This window comes from Cydia pomonella, chromosome 28, assembly GCF_033807575.1.
Source record: "Cydia pomonella isolate Wapato2018A chromosome 28, ilCydPomo1, whole genome shotgun sequence".
Taxonomy (NCBI): Eukaryota; Metazoa; Arthropoda; class Insecta; order Lepidoptera; family Tortricidae; genus Cydia; species Cydia pomonella.
This window is the reverse complement of record NC_084730.1, coordinates 9,924,086-9,942,117: the sequence shown is the minus strand read 5'-3', so window position 1 is coordinate 9,942,117 and position 18,032 is coordinate 9,924,086. Positions and strand designations below refer to the sequence as shown.

General features: G+C 45.0%; 1 protein-coding gene across 1 annotated transcript; it reads left to right on the top strand.

Moving 5' to 3' along the window:
* Positions 1 to 179: 179 nt before the first annotated feature.
* LOC133532963 (codanin-1) lies at positions 180 to 16,082 on the top strand. Its single transcript, XM_061871848.1, has 16 exons — positions 180 to 322; positions 400 to 488; positions 565 to 1,986; positions 2,350 to 2,506; positions 4,496 to 4,587; positions 4,700 to 4,800; positions 5,087 to 5,277; positions 5,404 to 5,614; positions 8,388 to 8,653; positions 9,133 to 9,312; positions 9,969 to 10,176; positions 10,461 to 10,615; positions 11,664 to 11,814; positions 12,276 to 12,417; positions 13,129 to 13,675; positions 15,030 to 16,082. Exons 1-16 carry the CDS (start codon positions 236 to 238, stop codon positions 15,162 to 15,164), a joined length of 4,134 nt encoding a protein of 1,377 aa, XP_061727832.1. The 5' UTR covers positions 180 to 235; the 3' UTR covers positions 15,165 to 16,082.
* The last annotated feature ends 1,950 nt before the right edge of the window (positions 16,083 to 18,032 follow it).

Genomic DNA, 18,032 nt, shown 5'->3' with positions numbered 1-18,032 from the left:
AGAGGTCTTTGGCTTTTGTATAGTTTATTTACATTTTTTTAATCGTTGTATAATCGATTTCGATTACTTACAACTCGTCACTCGATGTAAACGTCATCGCATCATTACTATTAATTATTTCATTATTTATTTACATGGCAACAAGATGTAATGATGGCGAACTATTTTACCGCGCAGCTTTTTCTCGGGTAATCATCAAATCGATCGCCGAAAAATACTTTAAGAATAAGTAAAAATGCCCGACGTAATCATAGATAGCATACTTACTGGAAAATTGGATTCACAGCTGGTGATTCGGTGGCTAAACAATGAATCACTGAAGGTACTAACCTACCGTGTTTTAAAACCTTTATTTTTCTGTGGAATTCACTGTTTTTACAAGTTTTCGTTTTGTTTCAGGATGTGCCTGAAGACTGTGTGTTACTGTGCAACAGTAGGAGCGAATTCGTGGCTTGTTTTCTTTCCTATATACGGATTCAAACTGACAGGTAAACATTGATTGTAAACATTGATTGAAACTTTAGCATTCGAATGATCAGTTTTTAACCATATTTTTGCTTTCAGCATATTGCAAACAAATAACAGTGCCTTGCAAATACGTCAGCGCACGCCAGATAAGGTGTTTAGCTCAAGACGAAAGCATCGAAGGTCGATAAGCGATCCAACAAGTGATGATAGGACAGATTCACTGAGTGTAAAACCAGATCGTCGTAGTCATGAATCTCCAAGTAAAGATCGTAAACGAGGCCGAAAAGTCAAGACTAAACTGTTTAATGAAGATCGTAAGGAAGCATCAGTATCTTCAGATGAATCCAGGTTGAGTTCAGGCATTGAACGAATGGTAGTGTCAAGTACACCTATGAAGAATGGTTTAAGGCTGTCCGAATCCCCTGTGACCACTGCAAGCCCGGTGACCCCACAGCGGTTTACTTATGACCGTTGTGATACTCCTCGCTTAGCCCATAGGAAGGATAAGTCTGTAAGCCTAGGAGATTTTATTACGTCTGCTCAAAAAACTAAGAAACGTAAAAGCAGAAATGCATCTGAAGAGAATGAGAGTAAGGTAGACTTAGATATTAGTAACACTGAAGTGTTTCCAGAGATATCTAGAAAAGCTAGCTCACTACGATCTGAGAAACGGAGGATAAAACCTACAAATCTAGATGGATCTATGTCTCAGAAAAGTTTCTCATTAAATAGTTTTAATTCTGAGTGCTTTCAGCAGCCATCACCACTAGCATTGGAAGAAAATAATGTATTTAAAAACCAGAAGCTACAACCTAAAGAATTAGCAAATTCATTTGAAGCAGAACGCAATATCTTAAAGCTGGAGCGACAAAAATTGATGGAGAAATTTAATTTAAACACATCAACTACATCAATCCCTGTAACACCACAAATTAAAATAATCCAAAAAGACTGTATCGAACAAACACCGAATTACATCAATGCTGAATCATCCAAGGTTGTTTTTAAGGAGAAAATCGACTTATTGATCGAATTATATGATGTTCTATTACAAAATAACTTAGTTTTAAGTATGAATTCGGAAATCTATTTCCTGATATCAATTTTACTGTCAAAACAAATTGAGGAAGATTATTTGGAGATTGAAACAAAATTGACAGAGAAAAACGTAACTAATTATTTGCTAAAATCTATACATAATTGCACATATTTTGCAATAAAATCCCTTTGGAATTTACGGTCAATACTTGAAGTTATTCTTGACAAGAATTCATTGAAAATACTTGGTGAGAACAAGAAAGTTCGCAGTTATTCTGCAGACTTGGCTAAGTTTCTCCTCAACTGTTACGGATTGAAGTGTGAAGCAGAGAGTCAGGAGAAACCACGAGCCATCGACAAGAGAACATCTAATGGGATTGTGTGCTTTAATTTAGAGACAGATAATGCGGAGAACTTTCCGTCTTTGCTCAGCTTTCAGAATTTTAAGAAGCAAAGGGATATGTTCTATGAGATATTGAGGTATGTGCTTCTTTGTATCCTATTTTGAAAGTAATAATTATGCCACTAGATGTTGGAGAAGCCTTGTTTCTGACCACTGTTATGCTTGTATTAGCGTCTTATATCAAATACATAAAATAAGTTGATTGCTATGGCACGTCTTTCTAGCTGTAGATTATAATTTACATTAATAATAAATCATTTAATTTAAATAATAAATTTCATCTCATACAAAAAGCTATGCCCCATCACATGTTGTGGGGACAAAAAACAAGATAGCGAAAATAATTTTGATATCAATTAAGACAACATTGAGGTTAGATTAGTAAATCTAGTACTAAAAAGTTCAAAATAGCAATAATTGTAATAAATATGACATTCCAGATGGTACACCGAGAGCTCCGCAACAGGCGTCCCGCGCTCCACGCTGCGCGCCCGCGTGAAGACATTAGTGGGCGCCGGACACTCTCCTGCTAACCACCACCATCTTGCTGCTCTCCTGGTCGCACATATGTTGGCAGAATGTCTTCACACTGAACAGGTAACACTACTTATTTAAATGTGGCATTGTCGAGCACGGAAGTAGAGTATATAACCTGAATGAAAATTTTGAGAAATGCTTTTTAAAAAGGGCCAAGTTCCATACTACTCGTACTAGAGTGAGTGTAGACATTTACAGGCTAATCACCGCCATCTTGTTGCGCTCCTGGTTGCACATATGTTGGCAGATTGTCTTCATACTGAACAGGTAACACTACTTTTTTTTAAATATACTATGTCAGTGGCAAACAAGCATAATGGTAAGCCTGATGTTAAGCGGCCACCATAGCCTATAGACACCTGCAATTCCAAAGGTGCTACATGCGCGTCGCCTATACTTTATAACCCTGTACGCTCCTTTTTAGAAGAACTCCATACTGAAGCCCTCGGGAAAACCTCGGCAGGGAGGTCATTCTACAGCCGGAGCGTCCATTGGAGAAAATTCCACTTAAACCGCATAGTTCGTGACATTTAGGTTCTAGGGTGTGAGGATGAATACACTTTTCATTTCATTTCATTTTTCATTTATTAATTGTGAAGTCATGTACATTTCAATTAAGATGTTATATATATGAACAAGTCAGAACATGACACCCCGTAGGGGCATACAATATTACTTAAAGCTAATAACAGTACCTACATAATTAACTAACAAAATAATTACAAGAACGAGAAACTTATACTATAGGTTAATTATTACATGTCATATAATATCTTTTTTTATAGGCTATAAATTATTATCATTTAAAAAATCTTTAACAGAGTAGTAACATTTGTCAATAAGGAATTTAATTAATTTATTTTTAAATACTGTCAACTGGGGTTCTAGCTTTATATAATCAGGAATTTTATTAGTTATAACTATACATTTATAATGAGGACTATTTCTGTATATTTCCAAGTTGGTTTTTGGTAATATTAATTTATTTCTATACTTCGTTCTAGTATTTTCCTTATCTTGCTTTAGTTCGAATAAATCTGGATTTTCCCGAACAAAGAGAGCGGCTTGTAAAATATAGATGCAAGGCAAGGTTAATAATTTAAAGGTTAAAAATAATAAAGAAAGGGCGACAACTGTTGGGGATATGCACATTTGCCTGGACACGAATACATTTTTTTTGCATCACAAACAGTTTTTTGGAATCGGTACTGTCTCCCCACAGCACCACGGCGTAGCGGAGCCATGCGTTAGCATATGCGTGATATGCCGATAGTGCACACTTGAAATCTGTATTTGATTTTAGTATATTATGCCCATATAAAAATTTTGATATTTTTGTTTTAATATGTTCAATATGTTCTTTCCAATTTAAGGGCGAGTCTATTGTTACACCTAGTAAGTTAAAATGTGTCACTTCTTCTATTTTACATGAGTCAATATCTAAATTTATTTCCAAGGGTTTTTTTTTGTATGGGCTTGAACTGTATAATTTTAGTTTTCATCAAATTAATTTCTAAGTTATGGTCACTCAGCCATTCTTTTACGGAAGTAAAATTATCATTAAGGTATGAATTGCATTCTGAACTATTCTTGCAACTAAACAATAGCGATATATCGTCGGCAAACATTACGCAGGAGGTGTTTGTGTCTAGGCATTTTGGCAAGTCATTAATATACGCCAAGAATAGAAGACAACCACATACGCTGCCCTGGGGGATGGAGCAAGTAGTATGACGCATTTTAGAGGTCACGGTTTTTATCTCCTCGGACTCCTTATCTAAACATTCCAGTTGCACGCATTGTTTTCGATTTTGGAGGTAAGATTTAAACCAGTTGTGGGCTAGACCACGTATTCCCATACCGTACAGTTTACTGAGCAATATTTCGTGGGATACTTTTTCATACGCTTTCGTCATATCTAACAGGAGGCCTACGCTATATAATTGTGGCACTCTATTTAAGTGTGGCATTAATGAGCACGGAAGTAGAGTATATGTCGTGTGTTTTGATACATTGTTTCGTTTGATCAATTGATTAAATGTTTGCCAGGAATCGAAGCTGAGCAAGCTGCAACGCCGTCTGACCTGCCCTGCTGGTGACTCTCGGCTACCACACTTTACGGAGAAAGAGACCTTCTACAAGTCAGTATATTATATAAAATATACTTGGTTTATTAAGTTAAAGGTGGATAAACTATTGTTTTATTTTTATTTTGGATAACTTATTTGTTATCCTGATATATTTGCGTTGCAGGGACCTTCTCGTGAACGCGGGCAGTGAGTCGTTCCGCGCTCACGTGAGAGACGCGCTAGCGTCCGAACTTATTGCTCTTGACAGTACGCCTTTACAGAATGGTAATTATTTCTATTTTTATACTTATATTTAGGCAGTTTTATAATTATGGTGGTTTTGCTATGTCCGACTATACCTTGTCTCTCAAAGACAAAGTATAGACTTACGAATATTTTCATTGTACAGCTTTTAACAATTAGTACAAATAACCGATTTGCACGACCGAAGTGATCTCATGAGAGCTCCGCGAACAGTTTTGTGCGAAGTTCTGAAACTGCTACTAATCAGAAATCCACATGATAAGTATGAAAAAAGGATTGTTTAAATTAATTTTTCGTCGTATTTCAGCCAATAGCAGCGACATATCCCGAGAGTTCCTCCAGCTCCAACGAAAGCTAGGTCTCCTGGCCAAGTTCCTAGGTTTCCTGGCGTCGCTGCCGTACATAACCCTGCCAGGGGACTGCAAGTCCGTCAGTCAGGTCACGGCGGGCGAGCCGAGGGACAGGGTGCTACAGAGCAGCTTGAAAACTAGGAGTTATGTAAGTTGGGCATTTCATTGTTATTTCTCACAAATACAAATACACACGCACGCACATGCACAAAAGCACTTACGGACACACACATAAATGGACACGCATAAAAATAACTTCCAACATAATTTCCAGAGCCAACCGGCGCTGGACCTCCAAGGCCTCCTCGACGCCGCCGTGGCCGCCGGCCGCACCACGGTCACGGTGCCGTGGCTCGCGCACTACCTGTCCACGCTGGACCCCGCGGCCGCGCGCCTCCCCTACTACCGGCGCCTGCTGGCCGGCGTGGCGGCCGTGCGGCGCCCTCCCGCGCGGCGCCCGGCGCTGCTGCTGGACGCGGCCCGGGGTGAGTGGCCCAGGGGACTGTTGTACTACAGGCGGCTGCCGGCCGGCGTGGCGGCCGTGCGGCGCCCGCCCGCGCGGCGCCCGGCGCTGCTGCTGGACGCGGCCCGGGGTGAGTGGCCCAGGGGACTGTTGTACTACAGGCGGCTGCCGGCCGGCGTGGCGGCCGTGCGGCGCCCTCCCGCGCGGCGCCCGGCGCTGCTGCTGGACGCGGCCCGGGGTGAGTGGCCCAGGGGACTGTTGTACTACAGGCGGCTGCCGGCCGGCGTGGCGGCCGTGCGGCGCCCGCCCGCGCGGCGCCCGGCGCTGCTGCTGGACGCGGCCCGGGGTGAGTGGCCCAGGGGACTGTTGTACTACAGGCGGCTGCCGGCCGGCGTGGCGGCCGTGCGGCGCCCTCCCGCGCGGCGCCCGGCGCTGCTGCTGGACGCGGCCCGGGGTGAGTGGCCCAGGGGACTGTTGTACTACAGGCGGCTGCCGGCCGGCGTGGCGGCCGTGCGGCGCCCGCCCGCGCGGCGCCCGGCGCTGCTGCTGGACGCGGCCCGGGGTGAGTGGCCCAGGGGACTGTTGTACTACAGGCGGCTGCCGGCCGGCGTGGCGGCCGTGCGGCGCCCTCCCGCGCGGCGCCCGGCGCTGCTGCTGGACGCGGCCCGGGGTGAGTGGCCCAGGGGACTGTTGTACTACAGGCGGCTGCCGGCCGGCGTGGCGGCCGTGCGGCGCCCGCCCGCGCGGCGCCCGGCGCTGCTGCTGGACGCGGCCCGGGGTGAGTGGCCCAGGGGACTGTTGTACTACAGGCGGCTGCCGGCCGGCGTGGCGGCCGTGCGGCGCCCGCCCGCGCGGCGCCCGGCGCTGCTGCTGGACGCGGCCCGGGGTGAGTGGCCCAGGGGACTGTTGTACTACAGGCGGCTGCCGGCCGGCGTGGCGGCCGTGCGGCGCCCGCCCGCGCGGCGCCCGGCGCTGCTGCTGGACGCGGCCCGGGGTGAGTGGCCCAGGGGACTGTTGTACTACAGGCGGCTGCCGGCCGGCGTGGCGGCCGTGCGGCGCCCTCCCGCGCGGCGCCCGGCGCTGCTGCTGGACGCGGCCCGGGGTGAGTGGCCCAGGGGACTGTTGTACTACAGGCGGCTGCCGGCCGGCGTGGCGGCCGTGCGGCGCCCGCCCGCGCGGCGCCCGGCGCTGCTGCTGGACGCGGCCCGGGGTGAGTGGCCCAGGGGACTGTTGTACTACAGGCGGCTGCCGGCCGGCGTGGCGGCCGTGCGGCGCCCTCCCGCGCGGCGCCCGGCGCTGCTGCTGGACGCGGCCCGGGGTGAGTGGCCCAGGGGACTGTTGTACTACAGGCGGCTGCCGGCCGGCGTGGCGGCCGTGCGGCGCCCTCCCGCGCGGCGCCCGGCGCTGCTGCTGGACGCGGCCCGGGGTGAGTGGCCCAGGGGACTGTTGTACTACAGGCGGCTGCCGGCCGGCGTGGCGGCCGTGCGGCGCCCTCCCGCGCGGCGCCCGGCGCTGCTGCTGGACGCGGCCCGGGGTGAGTGGCCCAGGGGACTGTTGTACTACAGGCGGCTGCCGGCCGGCGTGGCGGCCGTGCGGCGCCCTCCCGCGCGGCGCCCGGCGCTGCTGCTGGACGCGGCCCGGGGTGAGTGGCCCAGGGGACTGTTGTACTACAGGCGGCTGCCGGCCGGCGTGGCGGCCGTGCGGCGCCCTCCCGCGCGGCGCCCGGCGCTGCTGCTGGACGCGGCCCGGGGTGAGTGGCCCAGGGGACTGTTGTACTACAGGCGGCTGCCGGCCGGCGTGGCGGCCGTGCGGCGCCCTCCCGCGCGGCGCCCGGCGCTGCTGCTGGACGCGGCCCGGGGTGAGTGGCCCAGGGGACTGTTGTACTACAGGCGGCTGCCGGCCGGCGTGGCGGCCGTGCGGGCGCCCGCCCGCGCGGCGCCCGGCGCTGCTGCTGGACGCGGCCCGGGGTGAGTGGCCCAGGGGACTGTTGTACTACAGGCGGCTGCCGGCCGGCGTGGCGGCCGTGCGGCGCCCTCCCGCGCGGCGCCCGGCGCTGCTGCTGGACGCGGCCCGGGGTGAGTGGCCCAGGGGACTGTTGTACTACAGGCGGCTGCCGGCCGGCGTGGCGGCCGTGCGGCGCCCGCCCGCGCGGCGCCCGGCGCTGCTGCTGGACGCGGCCCGGGGTGAGTGGCCCAGGGGACTGTTGTACTACAGGCGGCTGCCGGCCGGCGTGGCGGCCGTGCGGCGCCCTCCCGCGCGGCGCCCGGCGCTGCTGCTGGACGCGGCCCGGGGTGAGTGGCCCAGGGGACTGTTGTACTACAGGCGGCTGCCGGCCGGCGTGGCGGCCGTGCGGCGCCCTCCCGCGCGGCGCCCGGCGCTGCTGCTGGACGCGGCCCGGGGTGAGTGGCCCAGGGGACTGTTGTACTACAGGCGGCTGCCGGCCGGCGTGGCGGCCGTGCGGCGCCCTCCCGCGCGGCGCCCGGCGCTGCTGCTGGACGCGGCCCGGGGTGAGTGGCCCAGGGGACTGTTGTACTACAGGCGGCTGCCGGCCGGCGTGGCGGCCGTGCGGCGCCCTCCCGCGCGGCGCCCGGCGCTGCTGCTGGACGCGGCCCGGGGTGAGTGGCCCAGGGGACTGTTGTACTACAGGCGGCTGCCGGCCGGCGTGGCGGCCGTGCGGCGCCCTCCCGCGCGGCGCCCGGCGCTGCTGCTGGACGCGGCCCGGGGTGAGTGGTCCAGGGGACTGTTGTACTACAGGCATAAATACACCTTTTTTTTACTTATACAATTTGTTCCAGGCTGGCTCTTCGACCTCCCCCACATACCCCAGGACATCTACGACGTACCCCCCACCACGGAACCCCCCACCACCGCCGACAGCGTCGACAGCCTCGACCTAATAACCGACGCCATGCTGTTCGAGCTCTGTCCTTACCTTCGGGAAGTCAATGTACTGTTGTCGACGTGTAAGGTCGACAGAAAAGAGACCTATCGACACATCACGCCGGTCAGCTTGAGTGTGAACAGCGAGGATCGTGTGAGGAGTAAGGAAAAGGAGCTGCAGGTATTTTGGGATTATATATATACACACACACAGTTTCTGCTAGTAGTACCTACTTCCATGACAAATTAAACCTCCTTTTCACCCCTTTAAGAAAAGATTTCCGTGATAGAACTCCTATGTCCTGTGTAAAATTTTCTTTAAAAAAATCTGTTCAATTTAAATATCTCGGGAACCACTTACGCTATCGATTTGAAATTAGGACTAGTACACATATGACATAGAGAACAGGGTCAAGGCGGGAACAGTGGCTTAGGCGCCCAAATATCGCGATACACTGTAACACTCTTACCTGTCAGAATAACCATTGAGCGTTCATTTGAATTTGTTCGATTACGGAATGTTTCTGTCGTATTAGCAATAGCATGGAGGCAAATAATCTCTCTCATGTTGGAATTAGGTGGAGTGAGCCACTGTGCCCGGCTATTTTTTCCAAGTCCCTGTTCCCCCTTAATTGTCTCATAGATTTATTTTACTTCTAGATGCGTCTAGAAGAAGAGCTCATCAAATCCCAACCATCATCGACCCGTCGAGTCTTAGAACTGACCATAGAACGAGTGACAGCCGCCTGCGTACGGGATTTGACAGCTTCTGTCAATGCGGCGAGGACTACGGCGAGGGACAGTGCCAGGAAGGCTGTGGCGGAGCGGGGCGAAGATTTGGTAAGAGTGGGCAGGAGTGGCAAGAGTGGGCAAATGTGGGAATGGCAGAAGGAATATTAGGGAGGGCTCTGGTAGAGTGGAAGAAGATTTAGTAAGAGTGAGAAAAGCTGGGATGGAATGAGATAATATATTTGGTAAAAGTGGGCAGAGTGGGCAAGTGTGGTAATGCCATAGCAACAATATATGGAATGTTTTAGGATGTAGCTGTGGATTGTGGGCATAAGTGGCGCAGATTTTTATCAAAATGGCTGCCCATTTTGGCAACTTGTCAAGTGTGAGAATGAGAATAAATATTGGGCAAATTTGTGGATAAAACAGATGATATTAAATTAGTACAGTATTTTATAGGGTCGGGCCAAGCTAATTCTGCATATTGCTGTGACAAAGTGTAGTACATCATCATAAATGTCAAATTTCTACGAAAATATGACTGTCATAATGACAGATCCTCAGTTTGTTTTGCCAAAGTCGGTGCAGACATGCTTAGACTGACTTTGTTTTTGTAATGTGGGGCTATTACATAATTGTTACGGCTTAGCTTGCTTACCAAGTCATAACAAAGATAATTCATGATCATTCATGTCTCAGTCGTACAGACAAAATCTGAAATTATAAAATCCATATACTTAATGAATCGTTTACATTTTTTCCCACAGCAAGCTCTCCTCAAAACCCTACAAGCCATCTACACCTCCCACCTAACCCAACTACGAGAGTCAGCTCAAAACATCGACACACTGTCCAGAGTCAGCGGAGCCCTAACGTCGCTCCTGCCGCTTGCGCCCCGAGCGCTGCATCACGCGGCCGCCAGGGCCAGCAAGGCGGCCGTGCTGCGCTGGGCGAGGGACCATTGGACTAGCACAGGTCAGTGGGCAGATTTAAAGTGGCCTAGGAAAAAAGTGGGCAACTATAGATGATGTGGAGCAATAGTTTTTACTGTGTTGAAGAAGTGGGCAAAAGTGGGCAGATTTAAAAGAGTTCAGGCAAAAAGTGGGCATCTAAAGGTGATGTAGGTCATTAATTGGTGTCATCTTAATGAAGTGGGCAAAAGTGGGCAGATTCATTTCAGTAAAACAAAAAGTGGGCATAATATATGTGGATTTACAGTAACAACGTGATAGCGTTAAATGTATGTACGTCTTCCACAGCCGTCTTATGCAAAGACATAGAAGCGGAAATGCACAACCTCATAACTCTCGGCGATGCAGTAAGGCCGGAGCAAAAAACGGAAGCGAAGCCAAGCGAAGCGCTCGAGAATTTCACCACGGCTGTCAGCGTGGCTTCCGCTATTATTCATCTTAAGGTATGTGTTTTTTAAGATATTAAAAAATTTTAAGGACGCTTTCAATTCGTCGGGTTTTTAATAATACTTTTAGGGTTCCGTCAAAAGAAAAACGGAACCCTTAAAGGATCACTCGGGCCTCTGTCAACTTCTTCAACTTCAACATTTATTCAGCAAATAGGCCACAAGGGCACTTTTACACGTCAACATGGAATTTATTATAAAATACAATTAGCTAAAAATATTTATGCAAACTAAAGTATTATTATAACTTAGAGATGTATAAAGTCTCTAAACGTCGAATAAAAAAAAAACTAAAATAATAATAATAAAAACACAGACATAAAAAAACTATTCTAATCTAATGTGTCCGTCTGTCGCAGCCTATTTGCTGCGAAACTACTGGACCAGTAGTATACAGTATGGGGTTCTTCAAAAAAGGAGTGTACAGGTTTTTAAAGGGTCGGCAACGCGCATGTAACACCTCTGGAGTTGCAGGCGTCCATAGGCTACGGTGACTGATTACCATCAGGAGGGCCGTATGCTTGTTTGTATAACGTGATATATAAAAAAATATATAATTGGTCCAACTTAATAGCAACGGTTGGCAACTTAATAGTTGAAATTTATTACACATAAGTCTCGATAGTAGAAGATGACATTCGAAAAATAAGTTTTTGTAAAAATCTTATTTTTGGTACAAGCTTTTAGAGCTGACTGTACCTTTCGTTCCACAGGCAACTAATACTCATTAAGACAATTCTGAAAACCCCAAACACAATTAGGTTGCGTTGTTTTATCACAGAGTTCCTGTGGCTACCTCCTGTCTCCATCATCAGATCATCTCGATGGTACCATAATATTGCATTGTCACCCGACTTACATATGTATGCAAATTTTCAGCTTCATTGGAAACCGGGAAATGGGTCAAATTTAACTTACTTAAGATTTGATTTTAACCCGACAGACAACGGCAGGTGAAATTAAATATAAGCTTGTAAAAAGTACAGTCGGTGATAAAAACTTGTGTCCATTTTCACGATATTTTTAACCGATTGTTTTAATTCAGGAGCAAGTATGCCTTCTGTTGGACTACGAGGAGCCCACGGGCTTGAGCGCGGCGCTCGCGACATGCTCGCTAGCATGCTCGCCGACCAACTTGTTCGGGCGCGGCGCGAGGGCTATACTGCAGCTCAGTGTGGACGCGTGCGTTGTGTACGGTACGTAGATTCTAAACCGAGAGAAAGTTTTGGTTTTACCTCTGTGGCAAAATGAGGAGATTCTCAATTCAAAGATCAAGTATCTACAATCAACAATTGTCAGTTACTTGTTTATTTTTCGGGGTTTAAATTTATTAAAAAATGTAATTTATCACTATAGTCCGCATTAGAAAGAAGCTAAGCGATTTTGACGTGTCTTTATCGAATCACACTTTTGAAAAATAAGTCACGGCAAATATGTAACAATTATATTATAAATCATGTACGATCTTCTTTCATAAGTAATAGTTACTGAAACAAAAAAGCGTTTTTCAATAAAAAGACATGTCGAGATTGTTTTACCTTTTTAGTAATGCTAAAAAAACGAACTATAATATCTGTATTTTTTAAATAAATATCTAAGATTATCAAATCGATACTGATAATTATCAAGATAATTATCCATTTCCGTTTGTCTCCAGTGAGCCGCAAACCGAAAGACGTAAACGAAACGTTCCTGAACCAACTGCACGCGATCTGGAACGTGTGCTGCCCCGACAGGAACAAGAACGAGCCGCGAGAACTCGATCTGCCGGAGAGACGGGACCTGTCGCCCGAACTGAGGTACTGCTGCCGTCTGCCCCGGGACAGGTAGGGGGGGGGGGCATGTGGCCCCTGGAGCCCCCCCCCCCCCCCCTACGCTACGCCCCCACAGCGACAGGTCACCCATGTGTTTATGTATTTAAACACTCGTGTGATGTTATTATGAAACACACACTTATTGTGAAATTAGTGTCACGTAACTCTGTAGCTTACTGTACTCGTAGTAGGGCGCGTAGATATCTACCCTAAGAACAATTGTGCCTAGTGACACATTGGCTGTTAAAATTAATATAGGTGGGTGAATACAAGTTGCCATGATTACTGTCGCCTGGGTCACTTGTAAACTCCTGGATTTAGAATAACCAAACATATTTATCGGTGTTATAAGCTCTTTCCATAATGGGTTATCTACTTTATCATATTAGTAGAACGCAGTATAACAATTCTACAAATAATCTAAACTACCATTGTCGCCTGGCTGACGGGACAAATCATCATTATCCTAGCCTTATCCCGTTTACTTGGGGTCGGCATATCTAACACTTTGGCGTCATTTTTGGCGGTCTTTTGTCACATCTGACGGCAAGCGTCAGTAGGTCTTTGTTGGTGGTGGAAGCCCAGTTTGTCAGCGGTCGACCCCTTCCTCTTGTGACCCCAGACAAAATGACAAAAAAAATACATACATCCAGGAAATTTCTGCTCATGTTATAGGTACAATATACTTTTTTGCAGGAATTTCGAAGATGACCGAGCTCCCACACCCATCACAAGTGACGAAGAAGACGCACCAAACACTAAAGCCAATCGCAACGTCAAAAACCTCATAATCTCTAACACCAACAGCATAAGCGTCAAGATCCCGAGCCCGACTCTCAGCCCGATCAGCCCTATGAGTCTCAAGAGTCCGCTAAGTCCGAACTTGAAAAGTCCAACTAGCCCGAACTTAAAGAGTCCAAACTCATTAAAAAGTCCAAAAAGTCCAAACGTCCGGAGTCCAAGAGCTTTAAGTCCAAAGCCAAAAGCAAATTCGAGTGTGAAATCAATAAATAATAGCTCTATTTGGAGTGTGGTTGAGACAGAAAATACAGAAATGTTGGAGTTTTTTGATAGAATATTGTGTCCGAGGAACATAGTGTTGTTAAATACGTCGAAGTGTAAGAGTACTGAGGTTTGGGAAGCGCTGGCGACTGTGCTGGTGTTTTTGTTGAAGTTTGACTATCTCAGTGAGGATTCGCTTACGGAGCAATGCTTGGCTGTTTACAGGCAGGATTGGCCTCAGGTTTGTTCATGTTTTATATCTATATTTGTTTTTGAGGATGATTTCGAATCACTTCAGAATGGCGGGTAGTTTCAAAATGTGTTATATACTCCCTGGTCTACTATCAGAAAAACCCGACATCAGTGGTAACTTTTTTTCTCACCTATCCCCAGTGCAGCTTTTAGCTGAGAAAAATAATTCCCCAGTAGTTAGGAATTTTGTTAATAATCGGTAGCAAGTTCAGTCTACGAGGCAATAAATAAGTATCTACTCATGGGCGAATCAACATTTTCTTGTCACTAGTTGCCACGGTAACAGTCGCCTGGGTCACTTAAAATCCTGGATCCTATTTGAAATAATCAATCATACTTTTTATGGCAGTTTTATAACCCTTTTTAAAATGGGTCTTTTAATTAGTATATAAGCAGAACGTAAATATAAAATGTCTTCTAACAAGTTTTGATATTATATATATCGTCTAAGTACCTACACAATACAAGCCTTATTGAGCTTTTACTGTGGGACTTAATCAATTTGTGCAATCATTATTATTAAAGATTTTTGATTTCGCTAATGTTTTGATCTAGATTATTTCATATTGATTTGTATATTTTTACGACATGTAAATATGTTCTATAATTATAACGTGTAAATTGGTTTTACTAATAATAATTATATTCTGGAAGAGATCGCTTTTTAGCGATAAGTCCGCCTGTTGTTACCTACTTACATATGTCCTTTTTTTTTGTTTGTAACATGTATATTTCTTTGTAGTGCACAATAAAGTATTTTATTATTATTATATTTATTTATTGATACATTGTCGCCTGCGTGACGTGTCAAACAAAAAGTTGATCCATCCATATAATTATAAGATATTACGACACAAATTGACTACGTCCCACAGTAAGCTCAAAGAGGCTTGTGTTGTGGGTACTTAGACAACGATATATATAAATATTTACAAATACTTAAATAAATAGAAAATACCCATGAGGCCATGATTCGGGATCAAATATCCGTGCTCATCACACGAACCACCACCACATACCAGGATTTGAATTCGGGACCATCGACTTCATAGGCAAGGCACAACCCACTAGGCCAAACAGATCGTCCACAACATTATTATGCCTATACCTGTGGTCAACTTTGTGTGAAATTAAAACCATGGTCCTCCTGGATCCCAGAAGCGTTGTTTTGTTTTTGAATTTGAAACCATGTCATGTTTAGTGAATGTTGAAAATATGTTTGGAATTTGTCCTTTATAAAGACCAGTGGGACTCAGGAGGCTAAACTAATTTATGCTACACTCAGAGCCCACTTATATAATAATAATATAATTGACCCAATGTATGTATCTTTTTTTTTTCAGAGCGTCCTGGAGAGCCTCTCAACCTGTATGAAATCGGTATCGGCTCGATGGACCCGCTCCAGCGGCAAGTTCACATTGTTCCTGGACTTCTTGGCTGAATACTGCGGGGATTTAGAGCTGGACCCCATCGAGTAAGGGTTGCGAAGATAAGTTTCGAGATATTAAATAAGGGATTTAGCATTTCTCTCGAAAATTACTCTACATGTTACAGTTTCAGCCAAAGCGAGCTGCTCTTAATAAACCTCGTAAAAATAGGTTTAAGATGCGGTGAGTTCAGGGAGCAGTTTTTGAAAAATCGTAGCGTTTTTTAGATCACAATAAGGTTGCCATGACATATGAATGGCAATTTTGAGGCCTCTCTCCAGTAACTTTGGTATAAAACGCACCATTTAAATTTTGTTAAAATTTTTGCAACAATGCTAAAATATGAAAACTGCTTCTAAAAATGCGCAATTTTATTTTGGATCGAACTCAACGATTACCTTTTTGTAATTACTTAAAAATAATGATATCCGCGGTCAGGGCACGCACGGCTGTCCGCTCAGTGCTTGGCGAGCTGCGACTTGAACTCACGGCGCCTTAAGTTATATATCGAGACTAGATTTGATTTGTAAAGTCTCATGAAAAGATAGAAAAGAAACATAGTGAAACTATTACGCGTACCTTTCACCAAATATGATTTTAGCCATTATAATTAAATTTATAAAACCAAAATGGAATTGTAATTCTGAGCTGGAAATGATAAGGTAAATGAAATAAACACTAATTTAGATCTTGAAATTAGATTAACTTTAAATTATTGAAGTAATTAAGTAACAAAAAATCCTTCCCTAAAATATTTGACAAACATGAATCAAATCAATACCTACATCAAATTATCGATATAGATATGTCCTAACGATTCTAGATTTTCTTTAAATAATTTATCTTATTTAAGATTCTATATCACTCAGTCACTGTATATGTGTGTCAATTACTTTTTGCTATAATTCTCGCGCGTAACCCAGGAGACAAGTGATTCCATTTATGTAAAAATAAATAATAGTAGTAAAATTAGTCTTGTGATTCCACGAAAAATATATTATTTATGAGTGACCCAAGAGACATCTTAAGAGGATAGTAGACGACCTCTTTTTCTTAAAAACGTAGTCACCATTTTATTCCCTCGATATTGGCACGATGGAAAATATTTTTTCACTATTTAATGTTTATATTAATCATAGCTATGCGAAAAACAAATTACATAATTGTTAAAATAATAATAAAAATCTATTAAATCAAACGAAGGGTTATAACTGTGGTTAATACACATCAAATTGTGTAAAAAATATTTTCTTTATAAATTAATATCCAGAGAGGAAAATGGAGACTGCGTTTGTATGGAAAAGCGTTGTCGTAATAACAACAGACAGGTAAGACGCTAAACTTTTGTATAGGGAGCGTGCATGAACTGTAGGAGGCAGCACAGGAGCCGTCAGATTTTTGGCGCGAGGCGTAAATGTGATGTTTTTTGTTCCGATGTAGCCCACAAGATGGCAGAACCTACTATGCACAAGAAAACACGTGACGTGTACATGTGCATGTTTATGGTTCCGATTCAGGCCACAAGATGGCAGACCCTCCAACGCGCACGGTCCCTATAACTAAAGATTCTTTGACATGACTTCAGCTAGAATATTTTGCATTACATTACGCGTCTATGGTTGAAAGACAACATTTAGGTAAACTTAAAGTACTTACTTGATACTTACACAAAAATATCCAGTCAACATTATATTGCGAATATGTTCATTATCTATGCACCGTGTTTTTTTTTCGTTAATTTCAGGGGTGCATTCCGGAACTAAAATTAAGTTACTTTCTCAAAGATACCGGTATTCTAATTAACTCCTTTTGAAGATAATCAGTAATTTATTTTTATTTGATAAGGCCCCTACGAACGTGTACACTTGCCTTAGGGCTTGTTTACGTATTGATTAGTATTCGTACGAGTTTATACATTTGCTGCTTAATGCAAGTACTATCTAGAACGGTCGATGTTCGAAATGTCATAGTTTTTAATTGTTTGGTTAATGTAGTGTATAGACGTTTCGAGCGCTTACGTCATGGTGACGTCACTGACAGTTACAGTCAGTTGATGTTAGACCGGCGAGCAGAGCGGTCGTACCGCGTGACGTTTGTGTTGGCGAACCGTAGGATATCCGGTCATTATATCGTATGATTTACTCAACCGTAATTTACTGTAAATACAGTAAATTACGGTTGAGTTAAATAATAATGCCCGTTTTATAATAACGCGATATGCAGCAGTTAATTAATTTCAGGAAATATAAATGTTTTCGAAAATTACCTATGCCATTTAGTTTACTTAAATGTACTTAGTCATACCCCGAAGTTAACGGAATTCAATAAAAACACAATGTATATGTTAAAGTATCTTGTAGTATACCTAGCTAAATTATACAAAATGATAGGTAGAGTTACACCAAGATAACTCTGCAGCGATTTTAATAGCATAGAGCGTGGAAGTGTGCTATCAAATGCACTGCAGAGTTAGCTTGGACCGACTCTAAACCTATGTTTAGGCAAAATTATGACAAATAAATATATAATGTGACACCAAAATTATATGTCTTATTAATAATAATTAATGTAATTAAACGCATATTTGCGAACATTATATTATAAAATAGCTCAGGTATTTGGAAAAGGAAAATGATATTACGTCGTTTTTTTTAATTTACTTAAGTATATTGAATTGTCTTCAGGTGCGTACAAAATGATGCCTTCACCATTTACTCCAGAAAAATTAATATACGACTGTATTTAAAACATTCTTATATAGGGTGCTTGGAAATAACCTAAAGGATTTTACCACGCATTGAGGCCAAAGGAAACAAATACAGGGTGTCTCCCGCCATGGGGTTTTTGCATCGATTTACTACTCTACACTGAGCTAATTTTGATGATAGGACTAACCCCGGAATCGCGAATATTTTTTGG